Raw genomic sequence first — 17,426 nt, 5'->3', positions numbered from 1 at the left:
TGTAAAAAACTAAAAATTGATAACGTGGTAATCTGTATGAGAGATGAATTAACAAAGTTGTCCAAGAATACAAAAAATATTATTATGAATTTAGACACACAGAATGGTTCTCATTGGGTTTATATTCATTTAAAAAAACCAAAAAAAAAAAACCACCTTTAGAGGCCATTTCTCCCCGCAAGCGGGGGTTGGCCTTTTTCCGGGACCGTGGTTGTTGTTGTTTTTGGGTCCCCTTTTTGAAGCAATGTTTTTCGGCCGGATGCCCTTCCTGACGCCAACCCTTTTTGTCGCCTTTTACGACAAACAGGGAATTACCAGTGAACTGGTACTCAATTAGCCGACCTCGGAAGGATGACAGGCTGATTCAACCCCCCTGGCATTAATTCAGCGATCGACCGGGATTCAAATCCAGGATCCTTGGATCCTAAGCCGGCACCCTAGCCGCTAGCCCAACACCAGGGTTGGGATAAATATTTTAGTCAGGTTATATTATTATAGTATTATAGATAATTATATAGTTTATATTCATAATAGTCAGGATAAATATTATTTTGATAGTTATGGTATGCCACCGCCTGTTGAAGTAATACAATTCTTACAGAATGGTGTTTATCAAACATTTCAAGTTCAAGAAATTAATTCTAAATGTTGTGGTCAATTATGTTTTTATGTATTATTTCAACTCAACAATAATGAAAATTTTTATGATATCATTTTAAATCTAATATAAATGACATGTCAGAAAACATGGTTCTATCTTTGGAGAATCCTCTCAGGATATTGATTTATCAAATTATTATACAAAGGCACAGGCTGAACGACAAAAATATAGTATAAGTAAAAATATTAATATGAAGAATACTTATAAATTAATCAATTATCCAAACCCTACAGATGCGAATGACTTGATTAGATTCAGTGATTTATCACAATATATATCTTTAAATAAAACAGCACGTTTTGTTAAACAAGTAAAATTCACAACCACAACACTGACCATACACCTTTCCTCATTAAATTTAACTATCTGCTTACAATTGAATTTTATAAAGAAGGACATATAGTTAATATGCGAATTAATAAATGGGGGTATGATATGCCTGATTTAGGGTATAATTGGTCCTTTTCAATAAACTTAGAAGACCTACATGATTTTAATCAGTCTCATAAAGAAGAATATTATCCGCTTGGTGAGGATAAGGATTTATGTGGAAGTACAATTAGTAAACAACAAATACATGATTTTAAGAAAAGAAAAATATATGATAGTATAGCGATGGTTAGCATGACAAAGAAGGAAGGTAATGAGATAAGGATAGAAAGCCGAGGAATACAAACCGATTTGGTAGTGGGAAGATGGGGTGGTATTACCTGTCATAATATTAATCTCACATATATTTCTGATACATAAATGGCAGGAAGAAGACTACAAGAGAATTATAATTTTTGTATTCAAGGATACCTACAAGAAAAGGGTGCTCGGTATTACATACCTTATGATTTGGAGCATATACATGGGATTTTTGTCATAAAAAACTGGCGTTATACTGATATTGCTAAACCCACAAATAGAGACTTGTTTAAAATATTAAATAAAAATGAACTTCTCAAAGTTATGAAATATAAAACTTTTATAAATCATCAACAAATCTTATTGGTATCCTATTATGAGAAAAATAATTATTGATACAAGAATATCTCAAAATCCAGATGAGTATATGTATAATATTCTTTGGGGTTCAAACTCAAGGGTAGCAAGGGAAGGAGTTGAAGAAGAGAAGGAGGAAAGAGAGAAGGAGGAGAAGGGGGAAAGAGAGAAGGAGGAGAAGGAGGAAAGGGAGAAAAAGGAGAAGGAGGGGAGGGAGAAAAAGGAGAAGGAGGAGAGGGAGGAAAGGGAGAAAAAGGAGAAGGAGGAGAGGGAGAAAAAGGAGAAGGAGGAGAGGGAGAAAAAGGAGAAGGATGAAAGGAAGAAAAAGGAGAAGGATGAAAGGGAGAAAAAGGAGAAGGAGGAAAGGGAGAAAAAGGAGAAGGAGGAAAGGGAGAAAAAGGAGAAGGAGGAAAGAGAGAAAAAGGAGAGGGAGGAAAGGGAGAAAAGAGAGAGGGAAGAGAGGGAGGAAAGGGAGAAAAGAGAGAAGGAGGAGAGTGAGCAAAGAGAGAGGGAGGAAAAATATAAAAAGATGGAAATCAGTGAGATTCGTAAAAGATTGAGTGTTATTACAGCAAATAAATCAATCTCAATGCACCGAAGAGGAAAATAAAGAATTAACGACTCTTACTAAGATAATGATTTTAAAAATGGTTGAGATGAGTTCAGCGAGGAGATTTACATGAAGAAGACAAAGATTATGTGGTTGATGATGTTGGTGTTATTGACTTTAGTTAGTTTTATTTGTAAATAAATGGAGGAGAGAGTGAAGGCATTCCTTAGGATTCTTTATGTTTTAAAAATAAAGATTGAAATGTATATGTTAAAAACCAAAAAGGTTTTGATACTCTGTCAGAATTTTTCTGATAAATAAATGAGTTATTGTCTCAAATGTAAAAAGAAAACTAAATCTAAAAATATATCTTATGTTAAAGCTAAAAATAATAGAGTTTATCAAAAAGGAATATGTGAAGTGTGTGGCTCTAAAAAGTGCCAATTCATCTCTCCTAAAAGTGGAGGAGACATACAAAAGTTTCTGTCAGGAAGTAAATTTACAACAACTGGAATTCCAGGGGAATTACACCTTCCAGGGTATTCTTTCTGTGGTCCAGGAACAAACTTGGATAAAAGATTAGATGAGGCTGACAATCCTAAACCTTGGTCTAAACCTATAAATAGGGTTGATGAAGTGTGTATGAAACATGAAATTGCTTATGGAAATACCACTACATTGGATGAAAAACATGAAGCAGACAGAGAAATGTTGTATAATTTGCCTTTGATACGAAATCCTACGTTGAGAGAGAAAGTTGATAGGTTTATTGTAAAAAAAAATGATAAGTGTTAAATTGAAACTTGGTCTTGGTTATTCCTCAAAAAACTATTAGGCTCTAATGATGTCATCAAGACTGAGGAGCTTTTGGCTGAAGAATTACACAAACCTATAATCACCAAGTTTAAAAGAAGGAAGGTTTATTCCAAAGACACTGACCACATATGGTCCGCTGATTTAATCGAACTAAATAATGATAAGGGATACTGGTATGCTTTAACCGTTATTGATTTGAGAAGTAGATTTGCTTGGGTTGTTCCTTTAAAAAATAAAAAGGGTGATACTTTAATGTTAGCCTGCCAACAAATATTTAATAAAAGTAAAAGAAAACCAAAGAAGTTATGGACTGACGAGCTCGGCAATTTCCATCTTGTCCACGGTCCGAGCGGGAGTTATCTCCCTGCTTTGTGGTCGGATTGGCACTCAGGTATTTGGAACTCCATTGACCAATCACCCTGGCCAATCTCGACCGTAAAGGAGCGTTATAGCTTCCAGGATTGGGGGAAGGCCAGCTTAAAAGACAAGGGGATTAACCCCCCCCCCTTGGTAAGGGGAGCGCCGACCCCGAATCCGCAACAATTGGTGTCAGGAGTGGGATTGGGCCCGAACCAAATTTTTTATATTAAAATATTTTTTTTGTCAAAATTACGAGCGGCCGAAATTTTTATTAAAAACCAAATTAAAATCGTGCTATGGATAGTCAAGGCGATCGGATGCCAGTAGGGTAGATAGCAGAAGGTTTAGAGTCAACCCAGGACCCCAGGGAAGAGGTGGGAGTAATGGAGGAGGATAATGAAGGTGTGGTAGAGGGGGTTGCAGGCACACAAAATGGCGGCGCCGTGCACATGGCCGCGGTAGCCGAGTCCGCGGCGCCAGTGAATATGGACCTTTTCATGGTGCAGATGATGGGGTATATGGCAAAAATGGCTGAAAAATCCAGCAGAGAAATGGAACAAATGATGGAAAGGAATAGTGAGCGATTGGGAAGCCAAGTTGGGGGATTGAGTAAGGAAATGGGAGAAATGAGGGCTAATAGTGAGGAAATGGAAAATAGAATGGGGGAGCAATTGGGAAGCCAAATTGGGGGCCAAGAAGTCAAATTGGTAGGATTAGAGGGCAAAGTAGGGGACCAATTGGAGGACATAAATGGCCAAGCCCGGGGAGTAAATGAGGGACTGGCGAGGGGCAAGCCAGATATGAAACAAGGGAATGGGAGAGGGAGGCTAACCACAGGTTGAGCGAGGAGGTCGCATTTGTACGCGACGAGGTAGCGCGACTCGAGGAGCGCGGGTTGAGCGAAGTTGAGATAAGCGAAGTCACGTGGACGGGTATAGAAATCGCGACCCGGGGTATGGGAAAGCCAGCGACCGCCGAAGTAGAGAAAATTTTATTAGCGGCAGCGGTCGTCGAAAAGAAAGAAATCGAACCAATAGTGGAAATTGGGGCGGAAGAGACGGACTTAGAAAAGCACTCGCGGGAGGAAGAAATGGAATGCACGCAAAGTCTGTATTCACATTGTGATGCCGTGCTTAACCCCAATGAAAGTTTGCAGGTGTTGGAGCAAGGAAGAAGAAGCACCAAGGCGAGTCGGGCTGTATACGGTGCGAAAAGATTTTGTGGGAAGGTGTTTAGCGCAAAAAGAATTTTCGCGCGCTTGGGATCCCAGCGTAACCCGGGCGGTTGTGGAAGGTCTGTGGTGCGCTAAGTGAATGGAAATGGCACGCGTGTGTGAACGGCGCCAGAGCGCAAGTGTGTTACCGAGTGCGAGCGTGAATGCACATCGGAGCGTGATCGTGAGGGTGAGAGTGACACGGAGTGCAAGTTGGTTGTGGTGAGTGTGCGAGAATGCACACCTGAGTTGGTTGTGGCGAGTATGCGAGGGTGCACACCTGGGTTGGTTGTGGAGCACGTGATTGGGTGTGCGATGGGGGATTGCACACCCGTGGGTAGGTGTGCGCTGAGTAGGTGGATGCAGAAGTGCACACCCGGGAGTGTTACGAGGTGTGTAACAGAGGAGTGTGTGATAACAGAGTGTGTGATAACAGAGTGTGCGACGAGAATGGATGCGCGAGGGGAATGCGTGGGATGTACGAAAGGCGTTGGCGCACGAGAATGTGTAACAAAAACACGCCTGGTGTGAGAATGCAATCCGAGCATCGACGTTGACCGGGTTAGCGTTTAAGCCGACGTTTAGCCGACGCGAGCTCTCGGGGTGTGACGGGCTTTGTGTGCTGTGGGGACCGGCGGAGGTCGTAGCCGTGGCGGTTTCTCAAGAACCGCTGTGCGCGAGACGCGCCGGGCTCCGCCCTGTACGGTCGATTCCGCGCTTTGCCAGGCAAAGTGGGCGGCCCACTTCGAGGGTAGGTAGGAGGGGTCCGAGCAGCGCCCCCTTGTGGTGGCGGCACTCCGGCCAGGCAAGGCTGGGCCACCGCGCATGGGAGCGAAAGGCCCTGCGTAGGGATGGTGCTTGGAGCCTTGGCCCGACAAAACCTCCTCCCCTGAATCCGAATGCCGGATGGACCCAACCTGCAGGAGACAGACCACCCGTATGCACCATGCGGCTTTGCAAAGCCGAGCTTTGAAAATGCATTGACGCACCGAGGCTCATAGTACAGTGAACGGATAGTGATAGTGATAATGGCAAATGGTATCTGATGTAGATGGATGGTAGTTTTACCATTCACTACATCTCTTTGGGCAGAGGAGCTATAGTTTTATGGGGTATGGCGGTGAAAACCTAGCCAGGGAGGGCTTGGATAATGATTAGGGATCTAGGAAATGACCATAGGTAACTGTACATTTAAGTAGTGACATTATACCTGTAGTGGGGACGTGGGCAGATTAGATGGTTGATAACGACGTGGGATGTGCAATAGTATAAGGGGTGACAGGGGAGCACTAAGTTAGAGGGGAAACCAGGTAGATTAGATGATGCAGTGTGTTTGTAGTGAGAGTAATGAAATGAGGAATTGGTATGGAAATTCTTTGTGGTGAGCTTGTTGAAAAGAGGCATTGCTCGTGAATGCTGTGTGTGTGTGTGTGTAGAAAGTGTCTTGAGCAGAGTATTGTGAAAGGTGTGATTGTGCATCGAGTGACTGACTTGCATGGTGGCAAGTGAGAATGGTTGGATGGAAAAAAAAAGGTCTGGAATAAATGGTCTGGAATGGATGGTGTGGAGTGGGAGTGTGAAATACGTGGAGTGGAGTGTATGGTGCGAAAGGGTGAGTGGGGGAAGGATGGACCCCCTTCACGAATACCCAGGCAGGGTAGTTTAAAAGTAGGTAGAGGGAGTAGGTAAATTTGGTGGATATTGACATCTGTGGTGCTGAAAGTAGCAGAGTACTGCTTGATTGGTGCGTAAGTGAAATGAAATGGCTGGGCGTGTGGCCTGTTAGTAAGAATGGTTGAATGGGCACTCCGCCACTGTTAGTCTGTCGGCCAGGTGAGGCCGCAGGTCAGCTCTGGGAGCCAGTTCAGAGTTAGTGTTCAATGGGGCCCGAGGATCCGGAGGATGGACCCGGGTAGCCCGACGCCAGAGAGGGCACCAAGGGGGTAAGGGAGCCAGAGGGCCTTCCCCAGGTAGGTTAGGGTGAGGAGCAGGTAAGCTCGGGTGGTGACGTACAGTGGCGGAGGTGTGCAGGTGAGCAGACCTGCTAGGGGAGCCACACGACCCAGCCCTGAAATTGTGCGAGGGCACAGGGAGTAGAATCGGGGGAGTGAGACCCCAAATTGGTGAGCACCACAGTATGTTCAATGGGAATTGGTTTTTAGAACCGCATAGTGTAAGATGGCCAATGGGTTGGCAGGGAAAGACCCCGGGGAGAGTAAAGTGTGTTAATGTCATTTAGAAGTATAGCTAGGATGAAAGTCTCTTCGCACCATCCGCATCCACTCACCAAGGTGGTATAACTCCACACCATGTTTTGTGCAAATGTTTGGAATGGTGAGACACATCATGATGTGGGGGTGACAGTTGTTATTCCGTCTCTTCCTCCTTAGGGGGGATTGATGATGAATTTGGAACTAGAGGGAGATATGGGGGACGGGACATAGCGACGGTTTTGATAAATGTGTAGATTGTGTAAATACTGCTCGATTGATTGTCACGTTGTTGAACGGACTGCGCCGAGGGATTGATCGCTTGTACGGACTTGGCGGGGAGAGCTCGAATATTACGGACTGCGCGGAGCACACCTGGTGATTGATGATCTCGTTTGAAAGGCACGTATGAACATTGAGAGAGAGAGAGGCAGCAGGCGCACATATTACGTACGCAACAGTCCAGCCCTGGCATATGAAAAGGTCCGGTCGTGCGCAAACGACACGTGGAGCTGCCGGCCGTTCTTTGCCGCGGACTCGGAGCCTGGACGGGATCCCTTCGCCTGAAACCATCTGCTTGGACCTTCCTCCCCTACCGATTACCATCTCCCATGTAAGTCTGTCTGTTCATCCTGGGGTTAAGTAAGATTGTATAGTTAAGGTTGCCCTGTGTCTGCTTCTTCTTCTTCCTGTATATTCTTTCCCTTTCTTTTCCTCTTCTTTGGTTGTTGTAATAAATCATATTTTTTCTTTCTTACCTTTTGGTTTCCTCTCCATTCGATCCTCTCCTCCGTCCTTTCTTTCAATTGAGTGCCTGTGGCACGAGTTCAGAACCGTTCAGGATCGGTTAGTCTTTTGTTAATGGCTCGGGCTTCGGATTGCTAAACCGCTCGGCAATTTCCATCTTGTCCGCGGTCCGAGCAGGAGTTATCTCCCTGCTTTGCGGACGGATTGGCACTCAGGTATTTGGGACTCCATTGACCAATCACCCTGGCCAATCTCGACGGTAAAGGAGCGTTATAGCTTCCAGGATCGGGGGATGGCCAGCTTAAAAGACAAGGGGATTAATCCCTTCTTGGTAAGGGGAGCGCCGACCCCAAATCCGCAACAATATATATATATATATATTATATTATATATATATATATATATATATATATATATATATATATATATATACACACACACACACACACACACACACACACACACACACACACACACACACACACACACACACACACACACACACACACACACACACACACACACACACACACACACACACACACACACACACACAGTGGTGTAGTGATTGTGGGCTTGGGGAGGGGCGGAGGGGGCGACCACACCAGGCGCGCAGTGGATGGGGTGCCAAATGACACCCTCAAGCAACTGTTTTAATGCTCCATTTGTTTGTATTGTGTACAAAGTATAATGCAACGAACTCGTTAGATCACGAAAAGCAACTTTCAGAACCACTTTTTACAGTTTAAACTCCGTGCTTCGTGTTGATGTGTCATGTTGATGTTTTCAGACTCTTTACATCCGAATTAACTTTTTTCCAAAGTCCTATTTCTATCACCTGCACAGTTGTCCGTGAAGTTAGAAGATGTCCTTTTACCCGATTCAAAGTGAGGGTTGAACCATTACAAAAATTGGGGATGTTGTGGATTTCTGTGTACAAAAGGAGTATGTGAATGCGTAAATATGGTAAATTATGGACTATGGTAATCCGATAATGGTTCGAATCCTGTAAAGGCCTGAGTAACATAATGTTAGACACGAATAGGGCAATAGTTCGAATCCAGTTATGGACTGAATCGGTTAATCGTTCGAATGCAGTAATGGTTTGAATCCGGTAAACGTTTCAATCGACGAAAGGCTCGAATCCGGTAAACGTTTCAATCGGCTAAAGACTCGAATCCGGTAAACGTTTCAATCGACTAAAGGCTCGAACATGGTAAACGTTTGAATCGGATAAAGGCTCAAATCTGGTAAACGTTTGAATCAGCTAAACGCTCGAATTCGGTAAACGTTTGAATCGGCTGAAGACTCGAATCCGGTAAACGTTTGAATAGGCTAAAGGCTCGAATCTGGGAAACGTTTGAATCGGCTAAAGGCTCAAATCCGGTAAACGTTTCAATCAGCTAAATGACTCGAATCCGGTAAACGTTTGAATAGGCTAAAGGCTCGAATCTGGGAAACGTTTGAATCGGCTAAAGGCTCAAATCCGGTAAACGTTTCAATCGGCTAAATGACTCGAATCTGGTAAACGTTTGAATCGGCTGAAGGCTCGAATCTGGTAAACGTTTGAATCGGCTAAAGACTCGAATCCGGTAAACGTTTGAATCGGCTAAAGGCTCGAATATGGTAAACGTTTGAATCGGCTAAAGACTCGAATCCGGTAAACGTTTGAATCGGCTAAAGGCTCGAATATGGTAAACGTTTGAACCGGCTAAAGACTCGAATATGGTAAACGTTTGAATCGGCTAAAGACTCGAATCCGGTAAACGTTTGAATCGGCTAAAGACTCAAAAATGGTAAACGTTTGACTGGGCGAAAGACTCGAATATGGTCAACATTTGAATCGGCTAAAGACTTGAATCCTTTAAACTTTTGAATCGGCTAAAGACTCGAATCCGGTTAACGTTTGAATCGGCTAAAGACTCGAATCTGGTAAACGTTTGAATCGGCTTAAGGCTCAAATCTGGGAAACGTTTGAATCGGCTAAAGACTCGAATATGGTAAACGTTTGAATCGGCCAAAGACTCGAATATGGTAAACGTTTGAATCGGCTAAAGGCTCGAATCTGGTAAACGTTTGAATCGGCTAAAAGCTCGAATATGGTAAACGCTTGAATCGGCTAAAGGCTCGAATATGGTAAACGTTTGAATCGGCTAAAAGCTCAAATCTGGTAAACGTTTGAATCGGCTAAAGACTCGAATATGGTAAACGCTTGAATCGGCTAAAGGCTCAAATCTGGTAAACGTTTGAATCGGCTAAAGGGTCGAATCTGGTAAACGTTTGAATCGGCTAAAGACTCGAATATGGTAAACGCTTGAATCGGCTAAAGGCTCGAATCTGGTAAACGTTTGAATCGGCCAAAGACTCGAATATGGTAAACGTTTGAATCGGGTAATGGCTCGAATATGGTAAACGTTTGAATCGGCTAAAGGCTCGAATCCGATAAACGTTGGAATCGGCTAAAGACTCGAATCCGGTAAACGTTTGAATCGGCTAAAGACTCGAATATGATAAACGTTTGAATCGGCTAAAGGCTCAAATCCGGTAAACGTTTCAATCGGCTAAATAACTCGAATCTGGTAAACGTTTGAATCGGCTAAAGACTCGAATCCGGTAAACGTTTGAATTGGCTAAAGACTCGAATCCGGTAAACGTTTGAATCGGCTAAAGGCTTGAATATGGTAAACGTTTGAATCAGCTAAAGACTCGAATCCGGGAAACGTTTGAATTGGCTAAAGACTCGAACATGGTAAACGTTTGAATTGGCTAAAGGCTCGAATATGGTAAACGTTTGAATCGGCTAAATGACTCGAATCTGGTAAACGTTTGAATTGGCTAAAGGCTCGAATATGGTAAACGTTTAAATCGGCTAAAGGCTCGAATCTGGTAAACGTTTGAATCGGCTAAAGGCTCGAATCTGGTAAACGTTTGAATCGGCTAAATGACTCGAATCCGGTAAACGTTTGAATCGGCTAAAGGCTCGAATCTGGTAAACGTTTGAATCGGCTGAAGGCTCGAATCTGGTAAACGTTTGAATCGGCTAAAGGCTCAAATCTGGGAAACGTTTGAATCGGCTAAAGACTCGAATCCGGTAAACGTTTGAATCGGCTAAATGACTCGAATCCGGTAAACGTTTGAATTGGCTAAATGACTCGAATCCGGTAAACGTTTGAATCGGCTGAAGGCTCGAATCTGGTAAACGTTTGAATCGGCTAAAGGCTCGAATCTGGTAAACGTTTGAATCGGCTGAAGGCTCGAATCTGGTAAACGTTTGAATCGGCTAAAGGCTCGAATCTGGTAAACGTTTGAATCGGCTAAAGGCTCGAATATGGTAAACGTTTGAATCGGGTAATGGCTCGAATATGGTAAACGTTTGAATCGGCTAAAGGCTCGAATCCGATAAACGTTGGAATCGGCTAAAGACTCGAATCCGGTAAACGTTTGAATCGGCTAAAGACTCGAATATGATAAACGTTTGAATCGGCTAAAGGCTCAAATCCGGTAAACGTTTCAATCGGCTAAATAACTCGAATCTGGTAAACGTTTGAATCGGCTAAAGACTCGAATCCGGTAAACGTTTGAATTGGCTAAAGACTCGAATCCGGTAAACGTTTGAATCGGCTAAAGGCTTGAATATGGTAAACGTTTGAATCAGCTAAAGACTCGAATCCGGGAAACGTTTGAATTGGCTAAAGACTCGAACATGGTAAACGTTTGAATCGGCTAAAGACTCGAATCCGGTAAACGTTTGAATCGGCGAAAGGCTCGAATATGGTAAACGTTTGAATCGGCTAAATGACTCGAATCTGGTAAACGTTTGAATTGGCTAAAGGCTCGAATATGGTAAACGTTTAAATCGGCTAAAGGCTCGAATCTGGTAAACGTTTGAATCGGCTAAAGGCTCGAATCTGGTAAACGTTTGAATCGGCTAAATGACTCGAATCCGGTAAACGTTTGAATCGGCTAAAGGCTCGAATCTGGTAAACGTTTGAATCGGCTGAAGGCTCGAATCTGGTAAACGTTTGAATCGGCTAAAGGCTCAAATCTGGGAAACGTTTGAATCGGCTAAAGACTCGAATCCGGTAAACGTTTGAATCGGCTAAATGACTCGAATCCGGTAAACGTTTGAATTGGCTAAATGACTCGAATCCGGTAAACGTTTGAATCGGCTGAAGGCTCGAATCTGGTAAACGTTTGAATCGGCTAAAGGCTCGAATCTGGTAAACGTTTGAATCGGCTGAAGGCTCGAATCTGGTAAACGTTTGAATCGGCTAAAGGCTCGAATCTGGTAAACGTTTGAATCGGCTAAAGGCTCGAATCTGGTAAACGTTTGAATCGGCTAAAGACTCGAATCCGGTAAACGTTTGAATCGGCTAAATGACTCGAATCCGGTAAACGTTTGAATTGGCTAAAGACTCGAATCCGGTAAACGTTTGAATCGGCTAAAGGTTCGAATCGGGCAAAGGGGGGGAGAGGCAGGTGGTGAGATTTATTGTCGTTGCTGCCGTTATGTTTCTCAGGCAATTACCGATTCAGTCCACTACTGGATTTGAACCATTAACCAGCAGACACGATTATACCTCACCACCACGTAATTCAAAACACCTCACCACCACATAATTTAAAACACCTCACCACCACATAATTTAAAACACCTCACCATCACGTAATTTAAAACACCTCACCACCACGTAATTTTAAGCACCTCACCACCACATAATTTAAAACACCTCACCACCACATAATTTAAAACACCTCACCACCACATAATTTAAAACACCTCACCACCACATAATTTAAAACACCTCACCACCACATAATTTAAAACACCTCACCACCACATAATTTAAAACCTCACCACCACATAATTTAAAACACCTCACCACCACATAATGTAAAACACCTCACCACCACATAATTTAAAACATCTCACCACCACATAATTTAAAACACCTCACCACCACATAATTTAAAACACCTCACCACCACATAATTTAAAACACCTCACCACCACATAATTTAAAACACCTCACCACCACATAATTTAAAACACCTCACCACCACATAATTTAAATCACCTCACCACCACATAATTTAAAACACCTCACCACCACATAATTTAAAACACCTCACCACCACATAATTTAAAACACCTCACCACCACATAATTTAAAACACCTCACCACCACATAATTTAAAACATCTCACCACCACATAATTTAAAACACCTCACCACCACATAATTTAAAACACCTCACCACCACATAATTTAAAACACCTCACCACCACATAATTTAAAACACCTCACCACCACATAATTTAAAACACCTCACCACCACATAATTTAAATCACCTCACCACCACATAATTAAAAACACCTCACCACCACATAATTTAAAACACCTCACCACCACATAATTTAAAACACCTCACCACCACGTAATTCAAAACACCGCACCACGACATAATTCAGAACCGCACCACCACGTTATTAAAAACACTTCACAACCACAGAAACAAAAGTTCCAGAGAGTAGTTCAGTGACAACACAGATACTGCCCAGATATGTAGATATATAGATAAATGACTGTACCTGAGTTGCTGTTTTGGCATTGTTTACACCAATCATAATTCAAACAATTAATTTGATACACATACATATATATACACACATATACACATACATATATGTATATATACATATATAAATAGATATATTCATACATACACATACATACATATACACAAATATATATATACATACATACATACATATACATTTATACATGCATATACATACATACATACATGCATATGCATACATCTATACAAACATATTCACAAACATATACACACATACATATACAAACATATATAAATATACATACATACAGACATACATACGTACCTACATACATACATACATACATACATACATACATACATACATACATATATACCAGTATACCGTATACATATAAATTGCAGTGGACCTGAAACTTATCGAGTGCGTCAATTGTATCCTGTGGTTACATTTTCGAGATAACATCATTTTTATATCATGTTCAGCTGTTTAAAAGTTTGGCAAATAAATACCTTTGGTCTGCGCACGATATTTAATGTCCTGGCAGCATTACAAGTTTATCACTCATGAATCATGCAAATAGACTTGATATTGCAACGTGTAACTTCACAATTCATTGTCTAGCTTCGGTCCCGTTGAGTTGAGTGAACAAGTGGAGTAAGTAACTCGGGGTTTCCGATTACCTGGTGCTCATCTGCGGACATGGTTCTCAGCACGGTTGTGAAGTCATGGCTAATTTTCCCCGCACCACAAACACCCCATCTTGTCGGGCCCGGCATCGTTTTACAAACGTATTATTGCTCTGCAGAGACGACGTGAACGTTGAATGACGAGATCGTCTTTCTGTTCTCTCGAGTTTATAGGACAGGCCATGTGAAAACAGGGGCGTGCCTCAGATTGTCCCGCCTCCTGTCCTGTCAATCACGTCACCTAACAGCATTGCAGAATCTTCTTCAAATAAGTTGAAGGCGTTCTTGGAGACTGTGTACCTCCAGTGGCATGATTTCTCATATTCTATGTCGGTAGAGTCCGACTCTCGATCTATATAAAATCACTTTATCTCTTAAGGAAAGTTTAACAAATTTGTACGAGTCCCAAAACTTCGGCGGGGGGAGGGAAGAAGGGCACCAAAAGAATGAGATTTTCATGCACGACAGGAGACGGGGTTTTGCAATCACTTCTGTGTGTCTGTCTGGGCCGTAACTTTTTACCATTTGAGTTTTGTCATCAATTTTTCACCGAAGCTTTATGATGATAATACAGAGAAGGCAAATTAATAATTTTGTCAAAAGGTCAAGAGGTTAAAGATCAGCGTCACATAAAATCATCATGCTTCATCCAAATGTCCTGAAATTTAAATTTACCATTTGAGTTTTGACATCAACTTTTCACCAAAGATTTATAAAGAAGGTAGGGAGAAGGCAAATTAATAATTTGGTCAAAAGGTCAAAGGTCAGCGTCAAATAAAATCATCAATTTTCAACCAAATGACCTGCAATTTCAATTCACCATTTGAGTTTTGTCATTTAATTTTCACCGAAGCTTTAATATAAGAATATGGAGAAGACAAATTTATTATTTTGTCAAAAGGTCAAAAGGTTAAAGGTCAGCATCACATAAAATCGTCAATTTTCATTTGATTGATCTGAAATCTTAAGAATTTGCATATTGGATCGCTGAATTACTTCACCAATCAAAAGCTAGAAGCTGATTGTTTTTTTTTTCATCAAAAGGTCAAAGGTTAAGGTTGCGTAAAATTGCCAATTTTCACCCCATTGACCTGAAATTTAAAGAATTTGCATATTGGGTCACTGAAGTCATTCACCAATCAAAAGCTACAAACATTGTTTTTAGATCAAAAGGTCAAGGTTGCATAAAGTCACCAACTTTCACACGATTGACCTGTAATTTGAAGAATTTGCGTATCGGATCACTGAATTGGTTCACAAATGTAAACACGTGAAGTAAGTACTAGTACAAGTGGAGTAATCTGCACTTTTTAAGTCGACTGTTTGTTTTTAGATCAAATGGTCAAAGGTCAAGGTTGCATAAAATCATCAATTTTCGTCCAATTGACCTGAAATTTCAAGAATTTCCATATTGGGTCACAGAATAGGTTCACCAATCAGTAGCTGGAAGCTTATTTTTTTTAGATATTAAGCTCAAAGGTCAAGGCTGCATAAAATCATCAATTTTCATTTTGTATTTTCTTTTAAACCGTTTTCGATATTTTGAGCATGCAGAAGAACAACAATAAGACGACTGAATACAAACGGACGCGGACGGGCTTTGCATTTTCAGATTCTTTCTGGTTTACTTTTTGTATACATAGTCGAGGCGCATTGAAGAGCTTGTACATTGAATGGATCAGGACATGAGGACAAAAGGAACGAGAGAGAGAGAAAGAGAAAGAGAAAGAGAAAGAGAAAGAGAAAGAGAAAGAGAAAGAGAAAGAGAAAGAGAAAGAGAAAGAGAAAGAGAAAGAGAGAGAGAGAGAGAGAAAGAGAGAGACCGACAGCGGTGATGAAGGCCTTGCTGAACATGGCACTGTTCTGGACTTGTTGATTAATCAATCAGTACACCTCATATGGACCCAGAAGAAATTTGATTTCGTGGTTCAGGTGGATGACTTGTTTGGACGCCTTATTGCTTCCGAGTTGAAAATGAACAGGGATCCATGCCAGACGGAAGCCTCTCCTCAGTGAAAGACACATGAAAGCCCCCTTTGAGCTTGCAAAAACGCACCAAAAGGACTCTCAGACTGTGAGAAACAAGATTCTATGGTCTGATGAAACCAAGATTGAACTGTTTGGCTTCAGTCTGGCCACTCTGCCATGAAGCCCAGATCGGTGGAGTGTTGCAGTGATGGTTGTCCTTCTGGAAGTTCCTCCCATCTCCACGCAGGATCTCTGGAGCTCAGCCAGAGTGACCATCGGGTTCTTGGTCACCTCTCTTACCAAGGCCCTTCTCCCCCGATTGCTCATTTTGGCCGGGCGGCCAGCTCTAGGAAGAGTCCTGGTTGTTCCAAACTTCTTCCATTTAAGAATTATGGAGGCCACTGTGCTCTTGGGAACCTTCAATGCAGCAAAAAAAAATTTGTAGGCTTCCCCAGATCTGTGCCTCCACACAATCCTGTCTCTGAGCTCTGCAGGCATTTCCTTCAACCTCATGGCGTGGTTTTTGCTATGATATGCATCGTCAGCTGTGAGACCTTATAGACAGGTGTGTGCCTTTCCAAATCATGTCCAATCAAGGTGGACTCCAATCAAGGTGTAGAAACATCTCAAAGATGATCAAGAGAAATGGGAGGCACTGGAGCTAAATTTCAAGTGTCATAGCAAAGGGTATGAATACTTATGTCAATGTGATATTTCAGTTTTTTCTTTTTAATGAATTTGCAAAACTTTCCAAAATCCTGTTTTCTCTTTGTCGTTATTGGGTATTGAGATTAGATTGATGAGGGAAAAAATGAATTTAAACGATTTCAGCATAAGGCTGCAACATAACAAAATGTGAAAAAAGTGAAGGGGTCTGAATACTTTCTGAATGCACTGTAACCTGTATTTGATGCAGACCTTGCCAAAGATGACCTCATTGACCTGAGGACAAAGGAAATGATACGACATGAGTTGAACTCGAAGAGTCTTGGAGAATTTTGGTGTTCCTTGACACAAGCCCACCCTCGTCTGGCAAAGCGAGCTGTGGGAGCTCTGATTCCGTTTGCAACCACATATTTTTGCGAGTCATGATTTTCAGCACTTGTTACCATAAAAACGAAAAGTAGAAATCGATTGGATGTCAAACATGACATGCGTGTTGCCTTGTCAAAGACCACTCCCCAATTTCATCTTCTTATTGAAGCCAAACAACAACAGCCTTCTCACTGAAATGTACTTTTGAGCAGAATTGAAGTTTATTTTTTGTTTAATTTGCACAATTTGGATATATTTCATTTTATTCAGGGAACGGTCATTGATTTTTGCATGAAAAAAAGTGAGATATATTCTTTGTAAAGATTGTTTTTTTTATTCTGATTATGACGGTATGTGAAGGAAATAATTTTCCTAAGCAATAAAATGTATTTATTGTATGCAAAATTTTGTGTTTATGTGCTCATGTGCATTTTTCTGGGGAGGGGTCCTTAGCTTTCACCAGATTCTCAAAGGGGTCCATGACTCAAAAAAGGTAATGAACCCCTGATCTAGTTTGTTCAATGGTAATACATAATAATTACAAATAGACTTCAGTATTTTATTTCATCATTTATAATATAAATATACAAGCATCATTCCAAACTT

General features: G+C 41.7%; 1 protein-coding gene across 2 annotated transcripts in view; it reads right to left on the bottom strand.

Moving 5' to 3' along the window:
- The window catches only part of LOC144892242 (trans-1,2-dihydrobenzene-1,2-diol dehydrogenase-like), a 73,081-nt gene extending 59,037 nt beyond the window's left edge, over positions 1-14,044 (bottom strand). Inside the window, exon 1 of one of the 2 annotated variants that reach the window (XM_078777851.1) lies at positions 13,812-14,044. In XM_078777851.1, coding sequence (XP_078633977.1) covers positions 13,812-13,907 — 96 coding nt within the window. In that variant the 5' untranslated portion in view covers positions 13,908-14,044. The remainder of the gene's footprint in view (positions 1-13,811) is intronic. The other variant, XM_078777859.1, reaches the window with a different exon arrangement.
- Between the last annotated feature and the right edge of the window lie 3,382 nt (positions 14,045-17,426).

This window comes from Myxine glutinosa, chromosome 1 (genome assembly GCF_964187855.1).
Source record: "Myxine glutinosa chromosome 1, kmMyxGlut1.1, whole genome shotgun sequence".
NCBI lineage: Eukaryota > Metazoa > Chordata > Myxini > Myxiniformes > Myxinidae > Myxine > Myxine glutinosa.
Note: the sequence above shows the minus strand (reverse complement) of the source record. Positions and strands in the feature narration are given on the sequence as shown.